Source organism: Eschrichtius robustus, chromosome 3 (genome assembly GCF_028021215.1).
Source record: "Eschrichtius robustus isolate mEscRob2 chromosome 3, mEscRob2.pri, whole genome shotgun sequence".
In the NCBI taxonomy this organism is placed as follows: domain Eukaryota; kingdom Metazoa; phylum Chordata; class Mammalia; order Artiodactyla; family Eschrichtiidae; genus Eschrichtius; species Eschrichtius robustus.
The window spans coordinates 139,841,615-139,867,633 of record NC_090826.1 but is presented as its reverse complement, the minus strand read 5'-3'; the positions used below and the strand labels follow the sequence as shown (position 1 = coordinate 139,867,633).

The 26,019-nt window shown below is 40.3% G+C and overlaps 1 protein-coding gene across 2 annotated transcripts in view; it reads left to right on the top strand.

Annotated features, from left to right (window-relative positions):
• The window catches only part of STX6 (syntaxin 6), a 44,758-nt gene that overhangs the window by 5,568 nt on the left and 13,171 nt on the right, over positions 1-26,019 (top strand). For both annotated transcript variants that reach the window (XM_068541357.1, XM_068541358.1), the window contains exons 2-6: positions 10,547-10,716; positions 12,441-12,535; positions 20,855-20,917; positions 23,901-24,026; positions 25,257-25,363. In XM_068541357.1, coding sequence (XP_068397458.1) covers positions 10,547-10,716; positions 12,441-12,535; positions 20,855-20,917; positions 23,901-24,026; positions 25,257-25,363 — 561 coding nt within the window. The remainder of the gene's footprint in view (positions 1-10,546; positions 10,717-12,440; positions 12,536-20,854; positions 20,918-23,900; positions 24,027-25,256; positions 25,364-26,019) is intronic.

The following is a 26,019-nucleotide window of genomic DNA, read 5'->3' as shown; positions in this document are numbered from 1 at the left end:
TTTTATGTAATACTATCCATCAGTTTTTGATCTCTCTTTTTTTTTGATATATAATAAATATATCAGTCACTGTCCTGGGAACATGACAGGGATTGTCTTTTTAATTCTTTTGAAGTAGGTACTAGTACTATTATTATTATCATCTTACAAATGAAGAAAATGAAACTTAGTAAAAAAACAAACAAAACTTCCAAGTTCATAAGCCTGTAATTGGAAAGGCCAGGATTTATATAAATGGGTATTATTGTTGTTATTAATCATTAAGAAATTGGGATTCGTCTTATAATCTTTTCATCTGTATTTTTTTATATCCTTAAAATGCCTTTGGTGGGGAGGCTTTTTAATGACTGTACTGTATTTTGTTATATAAATGTGATATAACTTATTACCCAGGACAAGGTTTATTTTTTATTTTTTTAATTTATTTATGGTTGTGTTGGGTCTTCGTTTCTGTGCGAGGGCTTTCTCTAGTTGCGGCAAGCGGGGGCCACTCTTCATCGCGGTGCGCGGGCCTCTCACTATCGCGGCCTCTCTTTGTTGCGGAGCACAGGCTCCAGACGCGCAGGCTCAGTAATTGTGGCTCACGGGCCCAGTTGCTCCGTGGCATGTGGGATCTTCCGAGACCAGGGCTCGAACCCGTGTCCCCTGCATTGGCAGGCAGATCTCAACCACTGCGCCACCAGGGAAGCCCTAGGACAAGGTTTATGATGTACCTAAATTTTTCACTGTTAACTGTTAATATAGTTGCCAGCCTGCTTGTCACAGGTCTTCATTGCTGCTCCTGATTATTTCCATAGCCTGTAGTCCTGTAGAAGATTTGCGAATTCAGAGGGGGTGCACATTTTCAAAGCTTCTGATGCATGTTGCCAAATTGCCCTCTAGGATACACCCCTAACTCCACTCGACTCACTACCCCACCCCCAAAAGTTTGATGGGCCCATTTCCCTTGACCCCTTGCCTGTACTGAGAGTCTCCTTTTAAGAAACCTTGACTAATTTCCTAGGTGAAATATACCATATTTGAATCATGTTGTTTTCATCATTATGTTCAGTAAGGTGTTACATAGTATTTGTTTGATGAGTGAGCCCATTTTGAGTTTTGGGTTCTGTAGTTTTTTTCCCTCTCTTGTTTGCAACTTCTAATCAGAATAAGCCACTAAGAAATTGAGCGGTGGAATATGAGAGTACTTTGGTTCCAAGTGAGCCTCTCCTATAGGTAAAAGGCACGAATGTTGTGGTTCTTTAATATTTTGCTGATTTGGAGGCGTTGTGTGCCCGAACAAGGACAGTTTTATTTCCAGGTTCTTGGCTGTGGATCTGTGTTGAAATAAAGGCATAAGTAAGCAGTTGAGCAAGATAGTGTATGTTACATTGTATTATTCTCTAACCATCTCTGGTCTGTGTGTACAACCTTTTAAACACTAGATTATGAGCTCCTTGAAGGCAGGCATTGTGCATTTTAGTCACACTGTTGAAAAAACTGTTTATTGGTAGTCACTGTGAAAAAATTATCCTTATTTACAGAGTAATTTTATCCAGTAGAATTGAATGTAAGTCAGGTCTCATTTTCTACTTTTTAAAAATCAACCAGATGTTTCTTTTTTTTTTTTTTTGGCTGTGCTGTGTGGCTTGTGGGATCTTAGTTCCCTGACCAGGAATCGAACCCGGGTTGTCAGCAGTGAGAGCACGAAGTCCTGACCACTGTACCACCAGGGAATTCCCCAATCAGATGTTTCACTATAAAAACCACTTTGCAGGCATTTGTTATATTGAATTAGGCATTTATTGAATGCCTAATACTCTATTTGGCTCCTGAAATTATAGTCTGGTTTGGAGAACACTATGCAGGTATGTGAAACAGTGTAGGTGAAAGACAATATGCTTTGCGTCTAAGAGTTTGGAATAGAGCTGAGATATTGTGGAGACTGAAAAAACTTGGAAAGACCCCCAGGGGGAATGTTGGTCAGTGACACTCTAGTGAAGCAAGTAGGGCCTCAAACTGGGCCTTGAAGGAAATGTCTGCTTTTCATTTGCAGAGATGTAAGGACTCTTCCAGCTGGGGAAGCAGTGAGTGAAAGTCTAGAGCCAGGAATGAGGAAAGGGAGGATGGGAAGAAGACCTGCCAAGTGAAACAGATTTTGTTTCAGTGAGAAATCAGGTTGGAGATTAAAGTCAGCCAGTTTTGGGGTGGAGGAGGCGTGGAATACCCAGCTGAGGAGTTTAATGTTTCCTATTGTAAATTCTTAATCAGGAGGTGGTTTTAACTAGCAGTTACTATGCACTTGCCTATGGTCAAACAACTTCGGAGGGCTCAAACCCGGGTCTTCTGATTGCACAAAGAAAATAGATTTGTCTGGAGCCTTTGCAAAGATGGGATTGAATAGGTCTTGGTACTGGAAGGCCCCTCATGCTCTGGGTCAGCAGAACTAGAGGCCAGAAGACAAGAAGTCTGAGCCCCCGTTCTCTTGTTTAATGAGTGCAGACTAGTTATCGGGAAAGTTCTTTCTAGACCTAAAATCCAGTGATGCAGCTTCAGTAGAGGTTGTGCAAGGTGAGAAGTAAGAGGAAGAGTCAAAGATGATGTTTGTCTAGACAAGTTTCAAATCTTGGAAAATAGTGTCACTGTTGACTAAAATGAGGAAGTTAGAGAAGGAAGCTTTTTTTTTTTTCTGTTTCATTTTGTTGTATGAATATTTACTGTTTTGTAGGGAGGATATGATTGGTTTGGTTTTAGGCAAATGGAATGATCCTGTAGGCAGCTAAAAATATAGGAATTAGTCCTGGGTGAGAGGTGAGGGTTGGAAATGCAGTGGGGAGTCATCAGCTTCAAGGAATCTTTTGAACCTGCTAGTGTTGATGAGCACCTAGAAGCTATAAAAATAGTGCTGAGAAATACTGGGACCAGGTGGAGGAAGAGGAAAGAGAAAATTAGTAGAAACTAGAAGAGCACAATGTCACAAAAACAAGGAAGTGAGAGTTTCAAGAAAATAGGCTGTAGTGTCAAGTACGCTGGAAATGAGGACGAGTTCAAGTCACCCATGACTTTGCCCTGCAGTGTCATTGGTGGCAGTAGTGCTATCCCCGGGGCATTGTGGAAGCAGCAGCAGGTTGAGGTCAAAATTGTATATAACTATAGGAAACTAAGTAAAGACTCTTTTTTCCCCCTCCAGGAGAATTATTGCGAAAGATATTATCACAGTGAAGTTGAATTTGGAAATGGCAGTAAGGTCAAGTGCAGGGTATGTGTGTTTTTCCCCTTAAACACAAACGACGTGAGTGTGGAAGTCAAGCAGTAAAAAGAGCTTCTCACCTAGCCCAAGGGATTGGTGGTAGAACAGGTTGGTGGGATATGGGGTAGAAGGGTGATAGGGTTGCAGAGGCTTGCCCACCCTAGGTTTTTCAGGTTTCGTTACTAGAGGGAAAACCATCTGCCTTCACTAGCCTCTCAGGTGTTGATGAAACAGGGACCCCACTGTAAAGAGACATGCAGGATGGGTGCTGCCCCAGATACAGGTGTTGGGGCTTATTGTGTTTTTCCAAAGGTGGCCGCCCCAATATATATCCTCTCCCATTTGCTTTTCTTAACTTGTGAAGCTGGCATTCTTCTATCAAGCTGGGTTCCTCATTCCTTTTCTTTGAACCCAGGCAGACCTTTCTAACTGCCTCGACTGACAGAATGAGGCAGAAATGACACTGCTTGACTCCTGAAGCCTTCGTCACAAAGGACAACCAACCAATTCCGCTTCCACCTGCATCTTTCTGACTTGGGACACAAGTCCAGCTCTACTGAAGCCACACTGCTGGAGCACTCATGTGGAGAGGCTACGCAGACACACAGATACCACCGAGGAGCACCTGCTTCTGCAGCCCCAGCCCGGCAGTCTTTCAGCTGAGGCCCCAGACATGGTGGAGCAGGGACAAGCCATCTCTTCTGCGTTCGGCACGAATTCCTGACCCACAGACTCCCCATAAGAAATGGTCATTTGATGCCATTAAGTTTTGGGGTAACTGTTACACAATCACAGTAACTGGAGCGGATGCCAGTTCAGAGCCTATCAGCATGGTCAAAGAAGGAAGGAGAAATCAGAAGGCTGATGGAGGCTGCAGCTCTGGTTATCCTGCAATTCGTTGGCCCAACTGAATGACAGACTCCGGGAAACAAAAGCTCCCTAATGGCTAAAATACTTCTTCCTCCCATCTTACCAACAAATTTAGTGAGATCCAGATAAGAAATTATTTTATGGACATCTGGATGTATTGCCTGAAGCCCTAAGGGTTGGTTGGGATGGTGAGCCTTTTACCATGGTGGAACGGACTGGAATGTTATGTGGGAGGGGCTCAACTAGCAGTGACCAGGGGTTAGTGCTGGGCTGGCTTCAAAAACAAACTGGGGGACTTCTACGGTGGTCCAGTGGTTAAGATTCCGTGCTTCCAATGCAGGGGATGCGGGTTCGATTCCTGGTCGGGGAACTAAGATCCCACATGCCACATGGCGTGGCAAAAAAGAAAAAAAACAAAATTGGATTGGTTAGTCCTGCCAGTGTCAACTCTTTATTTATAAGGAATGGAAGAATCTGGTTTTGAAAGCTTAGATGAAAGCTTTATTTTTGCCTGAAAGATACATTCTTCAAAGATGTGGACTGTGTTTTCGTTTCTGACAGTTGCTTACTGGGAAAGCAGTTCTGTGTTACAGGTGGCCCCTTGGGCACTGGCATGGCTTGCAGTGAAGGACCTTCATTCTGGTGGTCATAGGAGTTCATATCCATGAGGATATGATGGGTCCCATCGTTTTGATGGGCCGTTTGGTGGACAGCAAGGGAAAGAGGCTCGTCTGTAGTATTTCCAACGCTGTGACTCTTGTGACTCATGAAACGTGTAAGACAAAACTGACTTTGGACGCATCTGCAACAGATATAGGAGCAGAACATCTGCTTGACTGTTGTAGGAGATAGCCATCTCTCTCCTTCAATGGATTGAAAGATTTCTCTGGGTCAGGAGCTAAACCTGTAATTCCTAGGAAAGCAATTAGCAAGTTTTTGGTGAAATGGTGTCAGACAGGATACCCAAAGCTGTCAGTGAGCAGATTATTATTTACCAAGAAGATTGCTAAACTGAAGGGCTCCAAAAATTCAAGGTATTCATGGCCCCTCATAGAAAGTTGTGGGTGTCAGACTTTAATCGTTCCCATTACGCACTTGGAAGAAAAACCTGAAAAGAGCTGCACCTAACTCTACAGGAAACAGAGGCAATGTCTTGTGATTTTGACCTTTCTGGAGAGCACAGATGAAAGTGGATCACTGTTGACTAAGGAGTCGGCAGCTGCAGCGCTGCCCACGGGGTGCAGCGTGCTCACAGGGGCTCACTGTGTGGTGAGCAGACGATGCTGGGCATGCCTGTGTGGGAAGTGCCTCACTAGCCAATTCATGCAGAAGCAACTCCCTTACCTTTCCTGAGAAAGTAGGTGAAGAAAATCCGACCAGCTCTTCTCCGTTGAAACCCTCACAAATATCAAACAGCTGTCGTGGTTATATACTCCTCTGTCCTGTTCATCCATTTACTTGGAATGACAGGTGATTCTAAATATTTAGCCCCAGATATTTACAAATAGTTCTGAATTGAGCAGGTTTTCTCACTAGGTAGGGTCTTGTACATTATTACATGTGTCTTGTATTTCTTGAAACTATTCGGAAATTCTAAGTTCTTTGGGATATCCTGGTTACCATTAGTATTTGGCTTAAAAATAGGTTTTGTTTGTGACACGTTTTCTCTCCATTCATGCCTTCTTTTTTCAGGGTAATACTATGCTGAATTGATACTGGAAGAAGAAAAATTGGGAGATGTTTTAAACTTTGAGGGACCCCGTTAGTTGCTTTTAAGATAGGATTCCTTGACACACTGCATGTTCTGGCTTTTCAAGATCTGAACCATTGCTAACAGTTCCACCTTTGTGATCCCTTAACACGTGTCTTAGAAATGTAAACTAAGACTACTTTGACTTTCTTATGTCTCTGCTACTACAGGAAAACTAAAAATGAAGCCTCTTTTAAAAATAAGAGATGGAGAGTGGAATAAGCCAGGTCACTGGCCAGGCCTGTTGGGTTTTGAATGTCATCCTGGGATTGCTTTGCAGCATTTTTCTAATTCCTGCCATTTCTTTCATTTCTTCTTTAGGACATGCACAAGTTCTTGCATGCTTAAGGACTCGATTTCACTCTGTGCTGCTAGAATTGAATCTACCCACCTGACCTTCCTCCCCCTCAAATCTGAAAGTGTGGCCCTTGGATCCCAAGGGGGGTCTCAAGATCCTTTCATAGAAGAGCCCCTCAGCTTAAACTGCTTTTCATGATGCTACTCAGATGTTATTTGCTTTTTTTCATCATGTTGACAATAACACTGATGGTGCAAACTGCTGGTGCCTTAGCCTAAATCAAGGCAGTGGCACCAAACTGTACTGGTAGTCATTGTATTCCTCCCTCACAGTGAAAAAGAAAAATGAGAATCATATTCCTTCAAGAATGTTCTTCATGAAACAGTAAAAAAAAAAAAAAAAAAAAAAAAATTAATTTGATCAAATCTTGAGTCCCAAGAACACCTTTCCTCATTTTTCTAAAAGTTACAATTTACGTACAGTAAAATTGACCCTTTTTAGTGTATACTTCTGTGAAATTTGACAAATGCATATAGTCAGTAACGACCACCTCCACAAATAAGTTGCAGGACAGATCCATCACCCCTAAAAGTTTCTGTGTCCCCCTTCCCCAGCACCTGGCAACTACTGATCTGTTTTCTGTCCCTATAGTTGTGCCTTCTCCAGAATGTTACAGAAATGGAATCATACAATGTGTGGCCTTCTGAGTCTAACTTCTCACATTTTGTATAATGCATTTGAGATTTGTCCATATTGTTGCATGTATTTTTGGTTTGTTTCTTTTTATTGCTGAGTAGTATTCCATTGTTCAGATGTACCACAGTTTGTCCATTCCTTAGTTGAAGGACATTCGGGTTGTTTTCAATTTTTGGCTGTTACGACTAAAGCTACTATAAGAATTTGCAGGTTGTTGTATGAACCTGTGTGTTTTTGTATCACCTTGAAGTGGGCTTGTTGGGTCATAATGGTAAGTGTATGTTTTGTATGTTTTTTTTTGTTTTTGTTTTTTATAAATTTATTTATTTTATTTTTGGCTGCGTTGGGTCTTCGTTGCTGCGCGCGGGCCTTCTCTAGTTGCTGCGGGCGGGGGCTACTCTTTGTTGCGGTGCATGGGCTCCATATTGCGGTGGCTTCTCTTGTTGTGGAGCACAGGCTCTAGGTGTGCGGGCTTCCGTAGTTGTGGCTCACGGGCTCTAGAGTGCAGGCTCAGTAGTTGTGGCGCACAGGCTTAGTTGCTCCGTGGCATGTGGGGTCTTCCCGGACCAGGGCTCAAACCTGTGTCCCCTGCACTGGCAGGAGGATTCTTAACCACTGCGCCACCAGGGAAGTCCCTGTATGTTTAATTTTAAGAAACAGCCACACTGTTTTCCAAAGTAGCTGTACAGTTTTGCATTTCCACTGGTAATGAATGAGAGTTCCAGTTACTCCACCACCTGGTCAGCACTTGTCATTGTCGTTGTGTGAAGCCATTCTAAGTTTGTAGTGGTATCTCATTGTGGATTTACTTTGCGTTTTTCTGATGACTAATGATATTAGGCATCTTTTCATGTGCTTAGTTGTCATTTGTATGTCATCTCTGGTGAAGTGACTGTTCAGATCTTTTGTCCATTTTTAAATTGAGTTTTCTTAAGTTTTGAGTTTTTTTTTAAAAAATATATTGTAGATACAAGTCATTAATCAGACATGTAATGCACAAATGTTTTCTCCCAGCCTTAGTACACATTTTAATACTCTGTGTCACAAAATGAGAGAGTGCATGAAACTCTTCTGCTGTATTGTGAGCTAAGATGGTGACTCCAGGGAAAGCACTTCTGTGATCCAGCTGTGAGCTGAAATAGCTCGTTTTTTCCTCCACAGAATCTCATTTTTTTTCTTCAAAGAATGACTCGCAAACTAGTTATTGAGACTTGCATATGTTCACAAGTCTCAAAATTATCTTAAAAAAACTTGACATTTTCTCAAAAATGAATGAGGTGAACCTGTCACTTCTCGGAAAACAACTGACAGTATTTTTGTGGATGATGAAATTAGAGCCTTTTTTTAAAAAATAGAATTTTGGAAAGCTCGTATCAACTGCTATCATCTTACAGATTCCCAGTAGTTAAGTTTTTCTGATGGAATTGGTGGTGATATTATTATATGATTTTGGATATTGTATAATGAAATGAGTCAGCGTTTGGAAGATCTTTGATGCTCAGTAAACTAATACTTTACAAATGACCAGTTCGTGATGCTGTAAAATCGTATGTGGGTAAAACATCCATTCACAATACAGGATGGAGCAGTGGGTTGTAATGTATGAGAATACACAACGTCTTTGGTACAGTTTCAGCTTCCAAGTTGCAGCTAACCTTTAAGAAACTGCCACTTGTCGAGTTTTCGTATTGTGTCAAGAAAGAATATCCACAATTATCTGAAAAGACTGTTAAAATACTCCTCCCTTTTCCAACTACCTATCTGCATGAGGCTGGATTTCCACCATATACTTCAACCAAAACGCATGTCAACAGACTGAATGTAGAAGCAGATGTGAGAATCCACCTGTCTCCTGTTAAACCAGATATTAAAGAGATTTGCAAAAACGTGAATCAGTGCCACTGTTCTTACTAAATATTGTTGTTTTTCAAATTTTTGGCAAAAACATTAACATAATCGTAATTTCATCATTATGTTTGATTAATTGGTAAATATTTTTAAATATCTGTTTGAATTTCTAGTACAGTAAGTGGCAATAGCTAAAGAGTCCACATCAATCTGAGTTCTTTGGAGTCTTCAGTAATTTTGAAAAGTGCAAAAGAGCCCTGAGACCAAAAACGTTTATGGATCACTACTTAAAAGAGTTTAATTCCGGCATCCTAGTTGTCTCCTCGTTTGGAGAATGTGGTATGCCCTAGCCTGGGGCTTCTAGTTCTCAAAAAGGAATTCAAATTTCCTTTACAGAACTGATAATTTTCATATTCTTTAGAATGAGATATCATTTTAGATACCTTTTAAACTCTGTCTTCTGTTGTCATAGAGGAAATTCAACACTTACAGATAAACCAAGTACTTCCATATTATGGCAAAATGTATACCTCTTTCTTTACCAAATCAGCCAGAAACCTCAATAAAGAGTAAAAATAGCAGATTGACATCTCAGTTACTTAGTCCTTCCTCTTTTTGTCTCAAATAGAGTTTCTCTTTAGCACTAAAAGCATACGACTGATGTGAGAGGAAAAATGAGGGGACTTGCCTAACCCATGAACTGGTTATGAACACAACCTTGGTAGATTCATTGTTGGCCGCGTAGCTCAGTGATTTATTCAGCCGGGCCCAACGGCTGTATTCTCTATTTAACATTCAGCTTTTTAGCTCTCATCAGTATTCACAGTCCAAGATACTGTAAGGCACCTTTCTTCATTTTGTTAGTGCTGTCTCCTGTGGTACTTGAAATGTCAGAGAGAATAGGATGCATGCAATTTCTGTTTTAAAGCCATAGATAACGAACACACTGATTGAACACCCAGAAGAATTGGTTAAGAAATCATAGAAGGATCAAAACAGATCTCTTAGTTTAGGAGCATGAAGATTGTAATCTTTATACACAAGGAGACCATGATTATAAAATGAGTCCTTTTTGGCTTTTATGTGTGGTAGTGTTAGATTATAATATTTAAATGGTGGCTATTGGCCCAATGGCAGGGGCAGGGGAGGAGTTTTAAAGACCCTGTGACTGTATCTAATCTAAAAGCAAAATAGGCCATAGCTCTTAATGGCCTAGTCTCACTCCCTAAACATGAAGCACACTAATCTGCTGTACAGAGTTGCTTAATCCAGGAAAGTAGATACATTTAAAGCTAATAATGTTTAGGAATCTTCTAATGAGATGTTGGATTTTAAAATGTCTCAGATTAAAATACTTGCCTTCTAAAAGACTAGCTGTGTAAGAGTAACACTTCTACCCTTTTTTACCCCCCTTCCGCACGAACCTCCCCAAGAAAAGGAAAGTTGTTTTAGAACCTTTTCTTCTGAATATAAATTACTTCACTCCAACTGGCAACATGTGTGAATGTTAACGGCCCTTTAGTTAATTTATATTATAGCTTCTTAGACTACTTTTAAGTACAGTCCGTTAGAAAAATTAAATTTTGTCCTTCACAAACAAACTTGGTAATTATAGCTGCTTAAGTAGTGGCTGTTTTATTTTGAAATCAGCTGAGAACATAATACTCAGACTATTATTTTAAAGTTTTGAACTTTGATATTTGTCCACGAAGAGCCTTCTGTAACGACTTAAAAACACTTTGGGGAATGGTGGTTGCTGAGAATGGTGTCTGATCGCAAAGGTTCACCTAAGTCTTGTAAGTTGTTCCTGGAACATACTGTCTCATATCTCTCCTTTCCCTTCACCTGAATACAGAGAGGTACAGAAAGCAGTCAACACTGCACAGGGATTGTTTCAGAGATGGACAGAGCTCCTCCAGGACCCATCCACAGCCACGAGGGAAGAAATCGACTGGACCACCAACGAGCTGAGAAACAACCTCCGGAGCATAGAGTGGGATCTAGAGGACCTTGACGAAACCATCAATATCCTTTTCTGCAGTGTCTGTGCCACGTGAGGCAAGCAGACAAATGGACAAGTTTCATCCAGATGTCTCAAGTACATAGATTAGATATTGCCTTTTATCGTTGATTGATGTTGCCCTTATTCGTACCATGACACACTTAAAATCGTTGACCAGTAATCTAAGGTGGAGTAGTCAAATCCTGCAACATGAAGGTGGCATAGTGCAGTGATTTGGAGCTGGGACCCTGGAGTCAGACTGGGTGTTCAAGTCCTGGCTCCGCCAGTTACTAACTGTAACTTTGGGCACATTGCTCTTCAGTAGAACGTTAGGATAGCAGTTGTACCTAGCTCATAGGGTTGTTGAAAGTTTATGAGGTAAAGAGCTTAGAATGGTGTCTGACACACAGTGAACTTCTATGAAAGTGTTAACCATCATTATTTCAGAGAGGTGTATACAGACTAGTGTTATACATTGGTTAATTGGAAATCAAAAGAAGATCCTTCTCTAGACTTTTTCCTGTTCAATGCCAGTGTCCATTAGAGAGGCATCTTGTACCATGAAACTGCATTTACTAAAGCAGATCTATTATGCTAAGTCATGCTATCGATGTTAAATATTAAATAAGTCCACTGATCTGACTGATGAACCAGAGAATGGTAAAAGCTGGATTATATGGCCTTTCTTTTAACTGGAAAAATCCCATTTAATCAGAACTTTAGATTGAAGATATGCCATTTGCATGTTTTGAGTTCTGTTTTGTTTTGTTCTAAGTGTGGTAAAACATAAAGGAAACTAGCTTTTGTCAGGATCACTCTGCAGTCAGCACACAGGTTCACATGCAGTTGATGTGTGGAGTGTATAATTTCTATTAATCACAGTGACCCCAGGGCATCTTTTAAATTATTAAAAGACAAATGTGGTCTCTAAAACTAGTGGAACAAAATGTGTGAGGGAGTGGGATCAAAAGCACAGTTGCAGGGAGATATGTCTTCCCTCAAGGTAGGAGGGAAGAGAAAAAGATTAGGGGAGATAGAGAAATTGTGAGATAAAGAGAACAAAAGTTTTAATAGATATCCGTCATTCAGCAATAGTTATTGAGTGTGCTATGTGCTGGACATTTCGTTAGTTACTGAGATTGGATTGATAAGCAAAACTGTACCAACCCTTGTAGAATTTACCGTGGGAGTATAGAGGGACTTGGGGGTGGGAGAAACAGACATTAGTCAAATATTGGCACAAGTGTATACTTGCAGATGGTAAGTGCAGAGAGCCATGTGAGTGACACGGGACAGCAGAACCAAGCTGGGGGTGAGGAGAGCAGGAAAGCTTCACAGAAGAGCCTCGATCTCTAGGTTAAGAAGCAGAGTTTGCTTCTTGACAGAAGTGGAATGAGTTGGAATGGCAAATGAAAACAGCTTGCTGTTTCCCAGGACAAAAGCTGTCCTGGGAAAGGTGATCTGGAGTCAAAAAAGTGCTGGCAGGCATCTGGAAGAGCCCAGCTCAGCTGTGGTCAGACACCCATGGGTTTGCAGTGAACCTAGGCAGGTCATCTCTGCCTCGGGGCACAAGGATCCTCATCTAGCTGTGGGCAGAGAAAGTTTGAGAATGATTAGTGTCAAGTTGACTATGTGTTCAGAAACGCTGGGCCAGATTTTATTGCTGTGAGAGATTCTGTGGTTTCACATGATGTTGGTTGTTAGGTTTTCGATGATGAAATTGCTTTACCTTGACTTTTTGACCCACGCATAGTCGAAGCAAATCCTAGGAAATTCAACCTCGATGCAACCGAATTGAGTATAAGAAAAGCTTTCATCACAAGTACTCGGCAAGTCGTCAGGGTAAGGGATGTGATCTTACTGTGTTATTTGTGCAAGAAATAGTCAGACTTCTCCGAACTCTTTAATTTAAACTAATAGGTCAACTCTGAAACCCCTTTTTAATATGAATTAAATGCCAGTTTTCTACATATTTCTCTGATTGAAAAGAAATCTGTTTTTAGTATCGGTCAGGCTTTTTTCTCAGAGCAAAAATGAGAGCGTAGACTGCTGGCTTTGGGAAGGTTACTGTAATCTTCCTATCCATACCTCTCATTCCTCCAAACCAGTTATCTTTTTTCCTCTTTATTTCTTAGTATACTGTATTTCTAGACAAAAAGAAGAACTGCTATTGTAGAAACCATTTGCTTTCCTGATTGATTGGTAATCACTTTGCATTGTGAAGGGTACTCTTACTGGGTTTGGATGGCGGCCTCTTCCACCATCTGAATTGCTTCTGGAACTCTTGCAACCCATTTACTGACATTTCCATATACAACTGCTTGACAGCCTTTCGGGAGTTATCCAGAGCAAGCAAGCATCTATCAGCGTGTAAAAAATCAATTGAAGGGAACAAATCTTTAGTCTCAAATTACTTAGATGATAACCTATTGTTAAAAAAGCCTAAGAGAAAATAGCATTTAAGTGAAATCTTGTATCGTTAAGATATGTTTGTATTTTGAAACTATATGGCTAAGCCAGTTGATTAGCATAACTAGATGTAGGAGAACCACCTGTCTTTAACATATGTACTAGAAAGCAGCTTCCTTGAATAAAAAGACTTGGGATCATACCAGTGCTAACATATGGCTTTTTAAGAGTCATCTTAGGCGGGAACCTTGGTGTGTGCTTGCCAGAGACTCCATGTCATGTGATTTCCTTTTGAAATTACTTCAGATGGTAGGTTATCACTGCACTTTAAATATTCTTGTTCCTATACTCATTAGTTGCCTTTCTGTATCCATGTACCTAAATTGTTTAGAAGTAAACCCACATTGTAATGGGGGCAGTAACCTTTTTAGACCTAGGTGCCCCATCTATACAATGAACATTTCGATTAGACACTCCTAGTCTCTAGCCAGTTCAGAGGCTATTCTGATAAGGAAGCCCTGCTGTTAGGTGATGTATTTTTTTGGTAAGGTAAATAATTTCCCAATTACTTATTTTATGAATGTAGTGTGTGCTTTTTTAATTTTTTGTGATAGATTTTTCTGAAAATGACTTCTGTAGATGTTAGTATTTAAATGGTGCCTTGCAGTGAAGCGTATGTTCTTGACTTTAATCATTATATTTGTTTTTCTGCAAGGTAGTACTTGTAAATTCTGCAAATTGAAATTCAGAGGTCAACATAGTAAGTGAGTTAAGTGAGTTGGTATAATTGGAAGTATAATCCAAAGTTCGTTTTATAATAATTGAAAAGCTTTTTAAAGTACGTTCTTTGAAAGAAGTATTCTAAATCAAGTCCATACTTCATAATGTTGCAGTCCTTTTATAGTTGAGATCTAAACTGTACTCAACTGTGTGACCCAACTGAATGTTTTAGAGTTTTTAATCATTCTTCTAATTTATTACTCCTTTTTGGAAGCTGTTACTATTTGTCGGTGATGGGTTAATAGTACCTAACTGAGTTTTTGCTCATCTGAGTTTACTAAATTCTAATTGAGGTTTTGTGGAAGAGAAGTGGTAATTGATGCTAACTTGATTTAAAAAAAAAAAAAAAAAAAGGCATTGTGTTGATTCAGTATTATTGCATTCAGCTGAACAGTATTTGTATCCAGAACTCTCTGGGTTCCACTTGGAGGACATTGATAGTGTGGGATCAGAGAGTTAGCAGTTATGGGAAATGAAACACAAGACCAAGCTCAGATTAGGAATTTGTACATCACAAGTTTATGTAAGCTCCTCTGTTACCATTATCAGTGGTTTTTCATTTAGTTGCTTAAAGGAATACCTTTTGATCCACAGTGTATGCCAATTGTGCTTTCTCCTTCTTAGGGCATTATACATTTTTTGTTGCTGTTCTACCTGAAGAACTAAAATCTTGTGTTTGTTCTCAATTAACGTCCACTGTTTTTGCTTTTTAATAAGTCATTTTTGTTTATCTTCTCAATGTCCACTGTTTTTGTTTTTTAATAAGTCATTTTTGTCTAAAAAGTCTTGTATATGTTTTTCCAAATGTCTTTTAAGTTTGTGCAGTTTTTATTAAGTTTTGCTGGCAGTTTTTACTAAAGAAAGCAAAACATTCTTGTTTTTGTTTATATAACCTTGGTATTTTTGAGGTCATTTTTACGTTTGTGGAGTCGCCTGTACATCAGAGTTTTCGCTTGTGAGGTGTTCGTGTTATGGAAATTTATTGCAGAAGTGATGTTGGGTTAATTTAGTAGTGAAAGGTTTTGCAGTGAACGGCAGAACAGAGAGAGAGGTGAGGAGACCTGAGTTCTAGGCTCAGCTGAGGCCTTAATAAATTTTCAGAGTGGCAAGTCATTTAGCCTCTCTGGATCTCAGTTTTATTTATCAATTAAATGATCCTCACTAACATTCTCCAACTTTGTTTAAACTTTCAAACGCAGTCAGAACTATAGCACTGCCTCCCCAAAATCCAGCCTCTTCAAACCCAAGAATTGTTTGTAGTCAGTTATAAGTCAAGATAGAAATGGCTTTGGTTAATCAAAAAGGGTGAGTCATACTCTGTGGTTACAAATGACACTGGGATGTGAGTCCTCTGAGTGGGAAGCACTGGGATTTATAGTGTGCCGTTCACTCAGCTTGGAAGATGGCATAAAATGGGAACAGGAGCATAAACAGCCAGGACTGTTGTTGTTCTTTTGGCAGGTGAACCGTTTTTTATCGGTACTAACTGCTGACTTGACTGCTTGTTCTAAACTTCTTGTATTAGAAATAAGATGCAGAAATTCCCTGGCGGTCCAGTGGTTAGGACTCCACGCTGTCACTGCCAAGGGCCCGGGTTCGATCCCTGGTCGGGGAACTACCCACAAGCTGCGCAGCGTGGCCAAAACAACAACAAATAACTGTTTTTTTAAAATTTTTTTTAAAAAGATGAGTAATTATGTTTTTGGCATGACAGGTTGTTAAAAAATGCTCAAAACTGTTTAGTGACATAGTTTAAAATTCCATATCCTAATAAGAAGGTAATCTGTGGTATGGTATCTGGCAACTTTTACACTACATAAAAGAAGTGCCATCCTGAAAGTGAAAGCCATAGCTCTTTAACATCTGCCATGGCCCCAAACAGGATGTGCACCACACAGCTGTTGAGTTCACTGAGCATCAGAGCTAACATACACCCACACACACATATTTTATTAAACAGAAAATTTTAAAACTGGAACTTTAAACCATGTATTTCATTAAAGTAATGCGTGCTCATTTTAAAGAAAATTAGAAAAATTTTACAAGAGGAAAAAATAGAAAAAGAAACCTAAACTCAAAATAAGAAACATAAACACAAAACTTTGTTGTGTTTTTTACATAGTTGTGATCATACTGTTATGCAGTCATAAGCATTTTTTATTTTAATTTTTAAAATTAAAAGTAATTCATACTATTTTTAAAATGCAGATAATTTTGATTAAGAAAGGTGAAATGCTCCTCCATTCTGTAATTCCACTCCCTAAAAAAAAAAATCACAATTTTAAGTATTTTTTCTAGCCATTTTATAGACATTGAAGTACATTTTTAAAAGAAATGACATTAGTCTGTAATTTTTTTCTATGAAAAAATATTGTGGACATAGTCTTATATCAATACAGATATATCTAGACCAGTGCTATCCAACAGAAATACTAAAATGCAAGCTATCTTTAATTTTCTAGTAGTCATATTTTAAAAGTAAAAAGAAACAGGTGAACTTAATGTATTTTTTAACTTAGTATATCCAGAAGATTATTATTTAAATATATCAATATAAAAGTAATAGAGATTTTTTGTTAAATTTTTAAAACTTTTTTTTACTAAAACTTCTAAGTCTGGCATATATTTTACGCTTAAGGATATCTCAATTCAGAAGTGAACTTTTCATTGGGGATACTTCATCTGCATTTAGAGTTTATAATACAGTTGAAAAGGTTGATTTGCATACCCAGTATTTTCCAGACATGTGAAAGTTTTCCAGTAATTGAATTTAAATCTAAGTTAATTAAAATGAAATAAAATTAAAAATTTAATTCCTCAGCTGCACTGACTCCATTTCATGATCTCAATAAGTAACCATAATTGGCTAATAGCTATTGGATAGAGTAGATTTAGATTATCCTTTTTAATGGTTGCATACTTTTATCAATCCCCACAATGACCCTATAAAATATTATACAGAAGAAACAGGCACTTAGAAAAATTGAGTAATTTGCGCAACTTTGCATAGTTACTAAAAAGCATAACTAAGCTTGAACCCAGGTCTTTGACATGAAAGACTATGCTCTTAACCTCTTCTCTCACCTGGTTCTATTATGATCTGTTTGATCACTGACCCTATTGGTAGATATTAGGTGGTTGTTAATTTTTGGCAATTGCAAACCATACTTCAGGAACCATCTTTGTGAGCATATCCTGAATATTTAAGTACTAAAAAGTTCAATGAAAATGCACATTTAAAACATTCGTTAATATTTTCAAAGTATCCTGCAAAGAGACCTTATCAATGATATTTCTAAAAGCAGAGTGCAGATTCCGTGTTCCTTAATACCTATATCAACACTAAGTAGTGTTCATCTTTCCCAATCTAACTGGGAAAAATCTCTCTTAACTTGCACTTCTTTGATTATTAATGGGTTAGTGCATCTTCTCATGTTTGATCATTTGTGTTTTTCTGTGAATTGTCTGTTCACCGAACTCTCTTCCTAAGTGTAATGTCTAGTACATGATATTACATTGTGTATAGGTTTACTATAAGTTACTATTCTCTTGTTTGGATATGATGCTTATTTCTACTTTTCTTTCATATTGTAAATAACACTGCAGTGTACATCTTTGCATATCTATTTCAGTATATATTTTCTATCATTTCCTTAAAATAAATGCTATTAGAATTACTGGGTCAAGGCAGTGGATATTTGTTACAAATATCAAAGCTCTTAATACAGAATGCCAAATTTATTTTCAAAGGGTTGGTCCAGTTTACCTTTCAGCCATTGTTCAAGAGCAGTAGTTTTTTTTTTTTTTTAACATTTTTATTAAGTTATAATAGTACAGAAAAGTGCATGCACCCCAATTATACAGCTTGAAGAGTTTATAAACTGATCACAACCATGGAAGCAGACCCTGAAGCATTCCAGAGCATTCCCAGCACCCCCCAGAAACCCCCCTTGTGTGCTTTTACAGTCATTACTGCCCTCCTCACTGTCCTACCTTCTAATAGCAAAAACGCATTCTACAGACAGTGTTCAGAGTTCAACTGGAACTTCAAAGTCACTTTTTCCATACATGTGTGCTGATATTTTTATTATGCAAGTAATGTTCATTATTTTTAAAAAGGCTACTGTAAAATGTATTAAATGCATTTTAAAAAAGCATATATTATCCCACCAGTGAACAATTCAGATATTTGCTTTGTGTAGTTATTAATATATATTAAATAAATGGGATTGTACTATTCATATTGTTTGACTGAATATCAGAATGTCATCTTAAACTCCAATTAAATTGATAATTAGAAAAGGAATCCTGCAGTCCAGGAGATAATAGCATAATGGTCTCCTTTGAAGGTTTCTAGAATTTTGGGGGATCAGAGCTTCTCAAAAAGCTTCTCACCTGGGAGGCTTGTTAAACTGTTCCTTAGAGTCTGACTTAGTAGGGCTGGGTGGGGTCCAGGAACCTGCATTTTTAACAGCACCTGCAGGTGACTGACTCAGGTAAATCTCAAACATTTAAGAAACATGGCTTATATCACTAAGTTTCCCTTGTTTTAAACGTACCAATACCTCCATTTTTATGGTGAATACTTTTTTTACTGAGCAGATTTTTCTCAGTTTCTGTGGGTGGCATTCTTATATATATATATATATTTTTTTTTTTTCTTTTGAGGTTTGTGAACAGATAAAATAGGTAAAGAATCCTAGAATTTATGGGTCAACTGGACCCCAGGTAGAGCACCCTCAGAAATCCAGTGGGTGAACGACACCCTACTTGCCCAGTGTCATTTCCAAGGGCTCACGTACCCTCTTGTTGAAGGCCCCCCAACATCAGGGCACTTGTTCCTAGAGGCACCCTTTCCCATCGTGGGTAGCACTTTAATGTGTGGCGGTAAAATGATCTCTTTAATTCTGCTTTGCTTAATTGCCAGCATTTTCCCCACAGGATAACCAAAGTGATCTTTTAAAACGTGAACCAGAATACTCCATGGCCCTGCTCAAAATATTTTAGGGGCTTTCCATTGCCTTAGAGCAGGGGCCTGCAGTCTATGGCCTATGAGATCTAAGAATGGTTTTACATTTTTTAAAGGGTGGTTAAAAAAAAAAAATGTGACAGAGGCTGAATATTTAATATCTACTCCTTTACAGAAAAAGTTTGCCAACCGCTGCCTCAGAATAAAATCTAAGCAGCCTGAAGGCCCTGCGTGTTTTGGCCAGCCTTGTCTTACATCCTCCTTCCGACACCCAGCACACAGTGGCTCCTTCAGACAATCGGGCCTTCCTTCTCAAAAGCTAAAGCATTGAGCCTTTCCTGCCTCCAGGCTTTTGTGCTTGCTGTTTCCTCTGCCTGGAATTCTCTGCCCTTGCTCTTTCTGTGGTGGGCTCGTTCTTGGTCTCGACCAAGTGTCATCCCCATCTTTCTAAAGTGGCGTTCACCCACTGGATTTCAGCCCCGTTGACTCCCTTCCTTCCCAAAATGCTGGTCACCCTGTTGAAGTGTGTGTGTGACTGCTGTTTGCCTCTTGTCCACCATGATGTGAGCTCCGTCAGGCAAGGACACTGTCTGTATCGTCACTGCTGTGCTCGGGCACACACTGGGCATCAGTCGGTATTTGCTGAGCGAGGGATCAGGCAGTTTGAAGGTTGCAGCAAGGTGGTTGTCATTCAGAATTCTCATAGTAGGAATCAGGAAAGCTGTGGCACTGTCTCATCTACCATTCACTTGTCGTGGGTCTTGGAAGAAGTTTTTTAAAACCTAATACTTCAACATTTGCACCTCTAAAATAGCCTACTTGCCAACAGGAAATTATAAAGTATTTTGGCATCCTTTTTTTTTTTCAAGAAAAATTGTATTATAATAATCATGTACTCAGCTGAAATCATTTTAAAGTATATTGGGTTGTAGTTAAATATGATGCAAATGGCTCATATTTAATAAAGTGTTTTGTTTTATTTATTTTATTTTTTAAATTTTTGGCTGCATTGGGTCTTCGTTGCTGCGCGCGGGCTTTCTCATTGTGGTGAGTTGCAGTGAGCGGGAACTACTCTTTGTTGTGGTGCGCGGGCTTCTCATTGTGGTGGCTTCTCTTGTTGTGGAACATGGGCTCTAGGTGCACGGCTTCAGTAGTTGCGGCACACGGGCTCAGTAGTTGTGGTTCACGGGCTCTAGAGCACAGGCTCAGTAGTTGTGGCACTCGGGCTTAGTTGCTCCGTGGCACGTGGGATCTTCCTGGACCAGGGCTCGAACCTGTGTCTCCTGTATTGGCAGGTGGATTCTTAACCACTGCGCCACCAGGGAATCCCCAAGTGTTTTGTTTTAGATTAAGTAATTCATTTTTCTTTCCATACAAAATTATTTTTGATACCACTCTGGAAAATACTGGTGTTAGAAATAGTCTATACTTCACATGAACGCAACTCAAATAAAATAAGTTACCTGTTTATCACTATTTGAAAATATTCTCTGGCGTGTAATGGTAAATATACTTTATCATAAAGCACGTGGTTTTTTTTTACATGTATTATACTTAAAGATGCTAGCCCCTGAACACAGCTTTTGTGTGTATACCTCAGGGTTGCCATTTACTGGCTATGTGACCTTGAGAAAGTATCTTAGTCTTTCTAGATCTTAGTCTCCTCAATTGTAAAATGAAGGTAATACCAGCTTCACAGGGGCATTGTGGAAAGTCAGTGATCATATGTGTACATGTTTAACGGTGTTTCCGGCCTATGGTAGGTACCCAGGAAATACTTTCTGTTTCCTCATATTTAAATTTAGTGTCCAGGTTACTTCTTTTTAAGGGCATGTCCTTCTCTTTATTTCCTTTATTTTTGAGACTGAAAATAGAAGTCAAAGAATGCTGTATTTTTGTTTAAAAATTAATAATTATGCATATTTTGCTAGTGTGCAAAATACTAACCATGATTTTGTTTAAGGATGTTCATTTGTTTTCTGGTCTTCTACTTATCTCATTAGGACATGAAGGATCAGATGTCAACCTCATCGGTGCAGGCATTAGCTGAAAGGAAAAATAGACAGGTGAGTAAACATCAGAATATACAGTATCAATCAAAGAAAATACAGAGATATTTGGAATTTAAAAATTCTGACTTCGTGTATCATGTATTCAAGCAGAAGACCTTGTGTGCTGAGCCGGTAGTGATGCTGGCGGGCAGCCTCGCCTCCGCTCCCCTCCCTCACACCCTCTGGTTCCCTCCTCTAGGCTCCCGTTGCACCCCCTGCGTACCTTAGAGCCTTTGCCACAGGCCATTTATTCTGCACCTGTTGCGCATATTCCGTGTGCCAGGCGCTCTGTTAAGAGCTGTAATTGCTTACTTTCTCTGCTGGACCCCAAGCTCCTTTGTGAGTTAGGAGGGATGGTGTCATGGTCTTTTTTCTTTCTTTTTTTTTTCTTTTTATTTCTAGCTGCTATTACATTGCCTATGCATAGAACTCACATTTATACTCACATAAATACTAGACATTTAATGATTGAAATTTTATGTAAAGCATTTGAGGAAACTTAAATGTGTGTTAATTTAATGTGTGTTAAATCTTTCACCATTTTAAGTATCTTTTGTTTTTTTTGATGTGAGGTCCAGTTTTTATAAGTTATGACAAATAAATTATGAAACCTAATTTCAGAAACCAAAGCCCAGATACTGACACATCAAAAATAAAAGCTACAGGAGACCCAGTCCTTGAATTTAGTAGACTGTTAACTCAAGAAATCAGCTCGGCATTTTTAACTAACTAGGAATCAGTAGTTTATGATGTAAATGCTCACTTTATACCTGTAGGTGTTTCTTGACCCACTTAATTTTGAAAACTAGTATTATAAAAGCTTGAACAGGGGACAGTACTCTCGAAATCACCTAACTTAATCCTGTTTCCTTTCCCTGCATCTCATTTTCCAAGTCATTGGTTTTTTCTTCCCATTTACCCTCCTTGCTCTTCTCAGTGCATCTAGGAAAGCCATTAGCTAGTCACCCCGTCTGGCACTAACTCTTAGGAGAAGCTAGTGACGGCCGCAGGCTGGCCAAGTTTTGGAGTCCCCTTTTCGTTTCTGCTTCAGCTTACAGAAGTTGAGTGACAGTACCTGAAGTATCGCTAGTTTCGACAGTGAATAGTAACACCTATCCTCTATTACTTCTACTTGAATTTTTATTCTCTAGATAGTATATTTGAACTAACATAAATAAAATGTGTGTTTATACGTAGCCTTTCCAGGTATGGCTGGGAATTTTGTTTTTGGCGGTGAGTAGAATGTCTCCGAGTCACAGGGTTTCAAGGAAAAGCGGGGCCAGGGTTCTCTAAGCACTCACACAGGCGCAGTCCACCTTGATGCTTCATCTAGCACCAGGTGCTCCTTGCTTAGCCAGGACCTCCTGCTCTGGCACCTGCACACAGGCTGGTCCTTGGTGCTCCCGGCCCTCTGTCTTCTTTCCCACTAACCAGACTCCTGGAGGTCAGACTGAGGAAATCTAAACTGCTTCACAGTAAAGCACAGATGACTCTTAGCAGCATGACATATGTCCGTCCACCCAAGAGTAGACCATAGGTAAGCTAGAAAAAATAGCCCTGACTGTGACCCCGGGAGCTCCAGTTCTCTGCCCATAGCCTAATGATGCACTGTAGCCTTTCTCTGACCTTGAAAAAATTATCACTAGGCCCCAGTATCCTCCATAGAGTCCTTCGAGTATTCGCATCAGAACGAGCAGGACCTTTTAAATCTTGACAGCCCTGCAACCAGTTTGGAGCAGAGCCATCCCTAAAGAGCCTTGGGTCTGCCTTATACCGGAGAGAGTTACCATCCAAACTCTTGACTGAGGCCCTGGGCTGCTGGAAGCTCTCAGGCCTCCTGATTTTCTTCTCGTAACTGCCTCAGAACTTAAGATGCATCCTGAGCTTCCCTGAACTTAGCCTCAAGTGTGGCCATTTGACTGAATTCACATCTGAAAGTCAGGTGAGGCTAATGTCAACACTGAGGGGCTATTGGAGGGCTTTTCAGACAGAACCAAGTAGTCAGGTAGGCTTTTAACAGTTCCAGAGCTAAAAAGTACCTGGTAAGAAGCTCTGACAGCTCTACAAGGAAGAAGAATCCTATTTGCCAGATTCTTCTGATTCTTTGTGCAGGGCTGGTTTGAGCAGTACTTTGGCCATGTCAGAAAGGCTTGTGGGCATTCCAGGCAGGGCCAGCTCACATTGCTGGCTGGCCTCTTCAAGGAAGGAAGACATTCGCAAACTTATCCTTTTCTGGCTACAAACTTCCTCAAATTCATACTGAGAAACCTGACCCTGGCGTCTGGGGGCCCAGGTAAAGAACTGACTTCAGGGCCAACGCTTGCCTGGGTCATCAGGGTCACGCACCCACTGTGGCCATGCTGCCTGGTGAAGCAACCCCCAGTTCTGTCTGGGAAACCTGTAGCCTTTTAGTTCACCTGAAGGGCATTGGGATTTATCTGTGGGTTACATTGAATACACATTGATGGTTCTTGTGCCTTCTGTGTGTGAGGAGCTGTGACTTAGCTTCTTGTCATTTTAGGGAACTCTCTCCTCCGCCCTCCAAAAAACCAAAACTTCCCTGGGTCATACTTAAATAGAAAGGACTCTAGCTGTCTGGAATCAGTTAGACTAGAATCTACAGCAGGTCTCTGGTGAACTTCCAAGGGTGCTAGGAAGAGCTGGCCCACAGAGACCAAGTGCCTTTAGATCCACAAAGCAGTACACAGATGGGCGTTTGTTGATTTCAAGTTGACATTTATTGGCATTTTAATGGGACAGAGCCCATTTGTCAGAGCCCATTTGTGAGTCCCGTTGGGAGAGCTTGGAATAGAGAGTACCCTTCCTGGCATTCCTTAAATTGTACCCCACAGGCACTACCCTACACCACTACATAAAAGGCTGACCCCGGGGAGGCCAGCTTATGAGCACTGGGAGAACTCTTTATATCATGGTGATGGGGTATTTGTGCAGAGGTAGTAATGGTTTGTTTCTTATGCCCCCTGCCCCACTCTCGCAGGCCCTGCTAGGAGACAGTGGCGGACAGAACTGGAGCACTGGAACGATGGATAAATATGGGCGCCTTGACCGGGAGCTCCAGTTGGCCAACTCCCATTTCATCGAGGAGCAACAGGCGCAGCAGCAGGTACCTGAGAAACACCAGCCGAGGACAGGGAGGTGGGAGGCCAGGCGCCTCCCTCCCGGCTCCTCTGCCCCCCCCCGGGGGCTTTGATGCTAATGATGGGCAGGATGGACCAGAGCTCGCCCTGCAGCTGCCTGAGTCTACCTGTGTGATGACTGCATATAGAAAGGCTGTTTAAAACGTCCTTCAGAGCATGACAGTTTCCAGAGAACCAATCTTGATTCGATTTCTTAGGACAAGCAGACCAGACACCCGAAACTGACAGAGGAGGCCATTGATTTAAAAACACAGCAGCCTCTTCCCCAGCCTCCACTTCTGTGCTCAGCTTTGTGTTCATTTCAACAAAGGCACTTCGAGAAAAATTGAGTCCTTTTTTTTTCATTGAAATTTTTGGTTCCATTATATATAAAAATGATTGCTTTGGTGGAGGTTAAGGGGTAGAAGGAAGGTGAGGTTGATTACACTTGTATTGTTGCTTTTGATATGTAGTTGTATTAATAAAAGGAAGCTAATAATAAAGTATCTGGGGATTTGAGGATTATCCATCAAAACTACTGGTTCTTAAATACTGTGTTTTATATATTCATGTAGGTTATGTGTTCTTTTTCTGTTAGCATGTCTGCCTAACCATTTGTCTACTTACATTGCTATTAACCAAGCACACTTTCTTTTTTTTAATAAAGTGAGGTGACTACAACACAATTAAAAGTAACTATGGCTCTGAAGTTGTCTGCTTGCCGCCACAGAGCCTCCTCTAGTTGTCCTTGAGGAGGGAGCAAAGGACTCTGTGTGCGTAGTTTTCCCACGTCTAGAGATCTGCCAGACTTCCTCTTGTAGTTAAGCTGTGGCCGGCTGTTGCGGATTGAGACCTTGACCCTGGCAGCGGGCTTCCTCTTCCCAGGCATCCCCCTGTGTCTGTGGTCACTGCACAGGTGCTTTCAGCCATTGTCTGTCTTGTTGGACTTCAGCCAACCAGGGTAAATCTCTCTGGGTGGTTTCAAGCCCCGCTGACTGTTCACAAGTTGGATCCGCAGGGGAGATCAGTAGCTTTACAACCCAGCCTTTTGAGCAGCGTGTTCTCCGAGGCAACGGTCTGGTCCTTTGATTTCTGGGCTTTGCTTCTGCATGTGAATTGTCCCGAGTTGGCAAAGAAGCTAGCAGCTGCTAGAGTGCTGGGCTTGGAACCAGGTAAGATGGATTTTAATTGCTTATTTCCCATTTCTCTGGCACCAGCTGATCGTGGAACAGCAGGATGAGCAGTTGGAGCTGGTCTCTGGCAGCATCGGGGTGCTGAAGAACATGTCCCAGCGCATCGGAGGGGAGCTGGAGGAGCAGGCAGTGTGAGTACCGAGATGCCCCTCTCGCTGCAGAGAAATGGCGGGAAAAGCCCTCTTACAGGACCCGTAAAGAGCCTGACAGTTACACGGCTAGTAAAACCAAAAGCTATTTTGTTTATAGCTGCATCTTTATTCTGTTTTACAGAATGGCCTCTCCAAAAGAAGCGAATCTGTCAGATACAATTTTCAACAGGGTTTAGGCAAAGTTATTAATATTTTTAAACACCTGCAAAAACAGGAACAAATTCCTCCAAATAGGTATTTGAAGTATTGTTATGAATGGGAATGTGAAACTGATATAGCTGTGTAAGCTCTGTGGAGATTTTTGTCCCAAAGAGGATAGGACATGGGCTGACTTAACATCCCGTGCCTCTCCCACTACATTCAACAGGACTTTCTGCTCTGTATCTTAAATTTTAATTTTATGGGGAAAAAAGTATCAATTTAATTCCAACCGATAAAAAATTCTTCCCCCACAAAAAGGAAAAGAAGAAAACGCAAGAAAATATAACTGGATTTGTTTTTCCTTAAGAACAGTCTCTTTGTGCACTCCTGAAGTATGACACCAAAAACAGCATTCTTAAACGCTACCATATAATACCTTTACCATTTCACAAATATTTTTTCTGAAAAAAATAATCGTTCCACTTGGATATTTC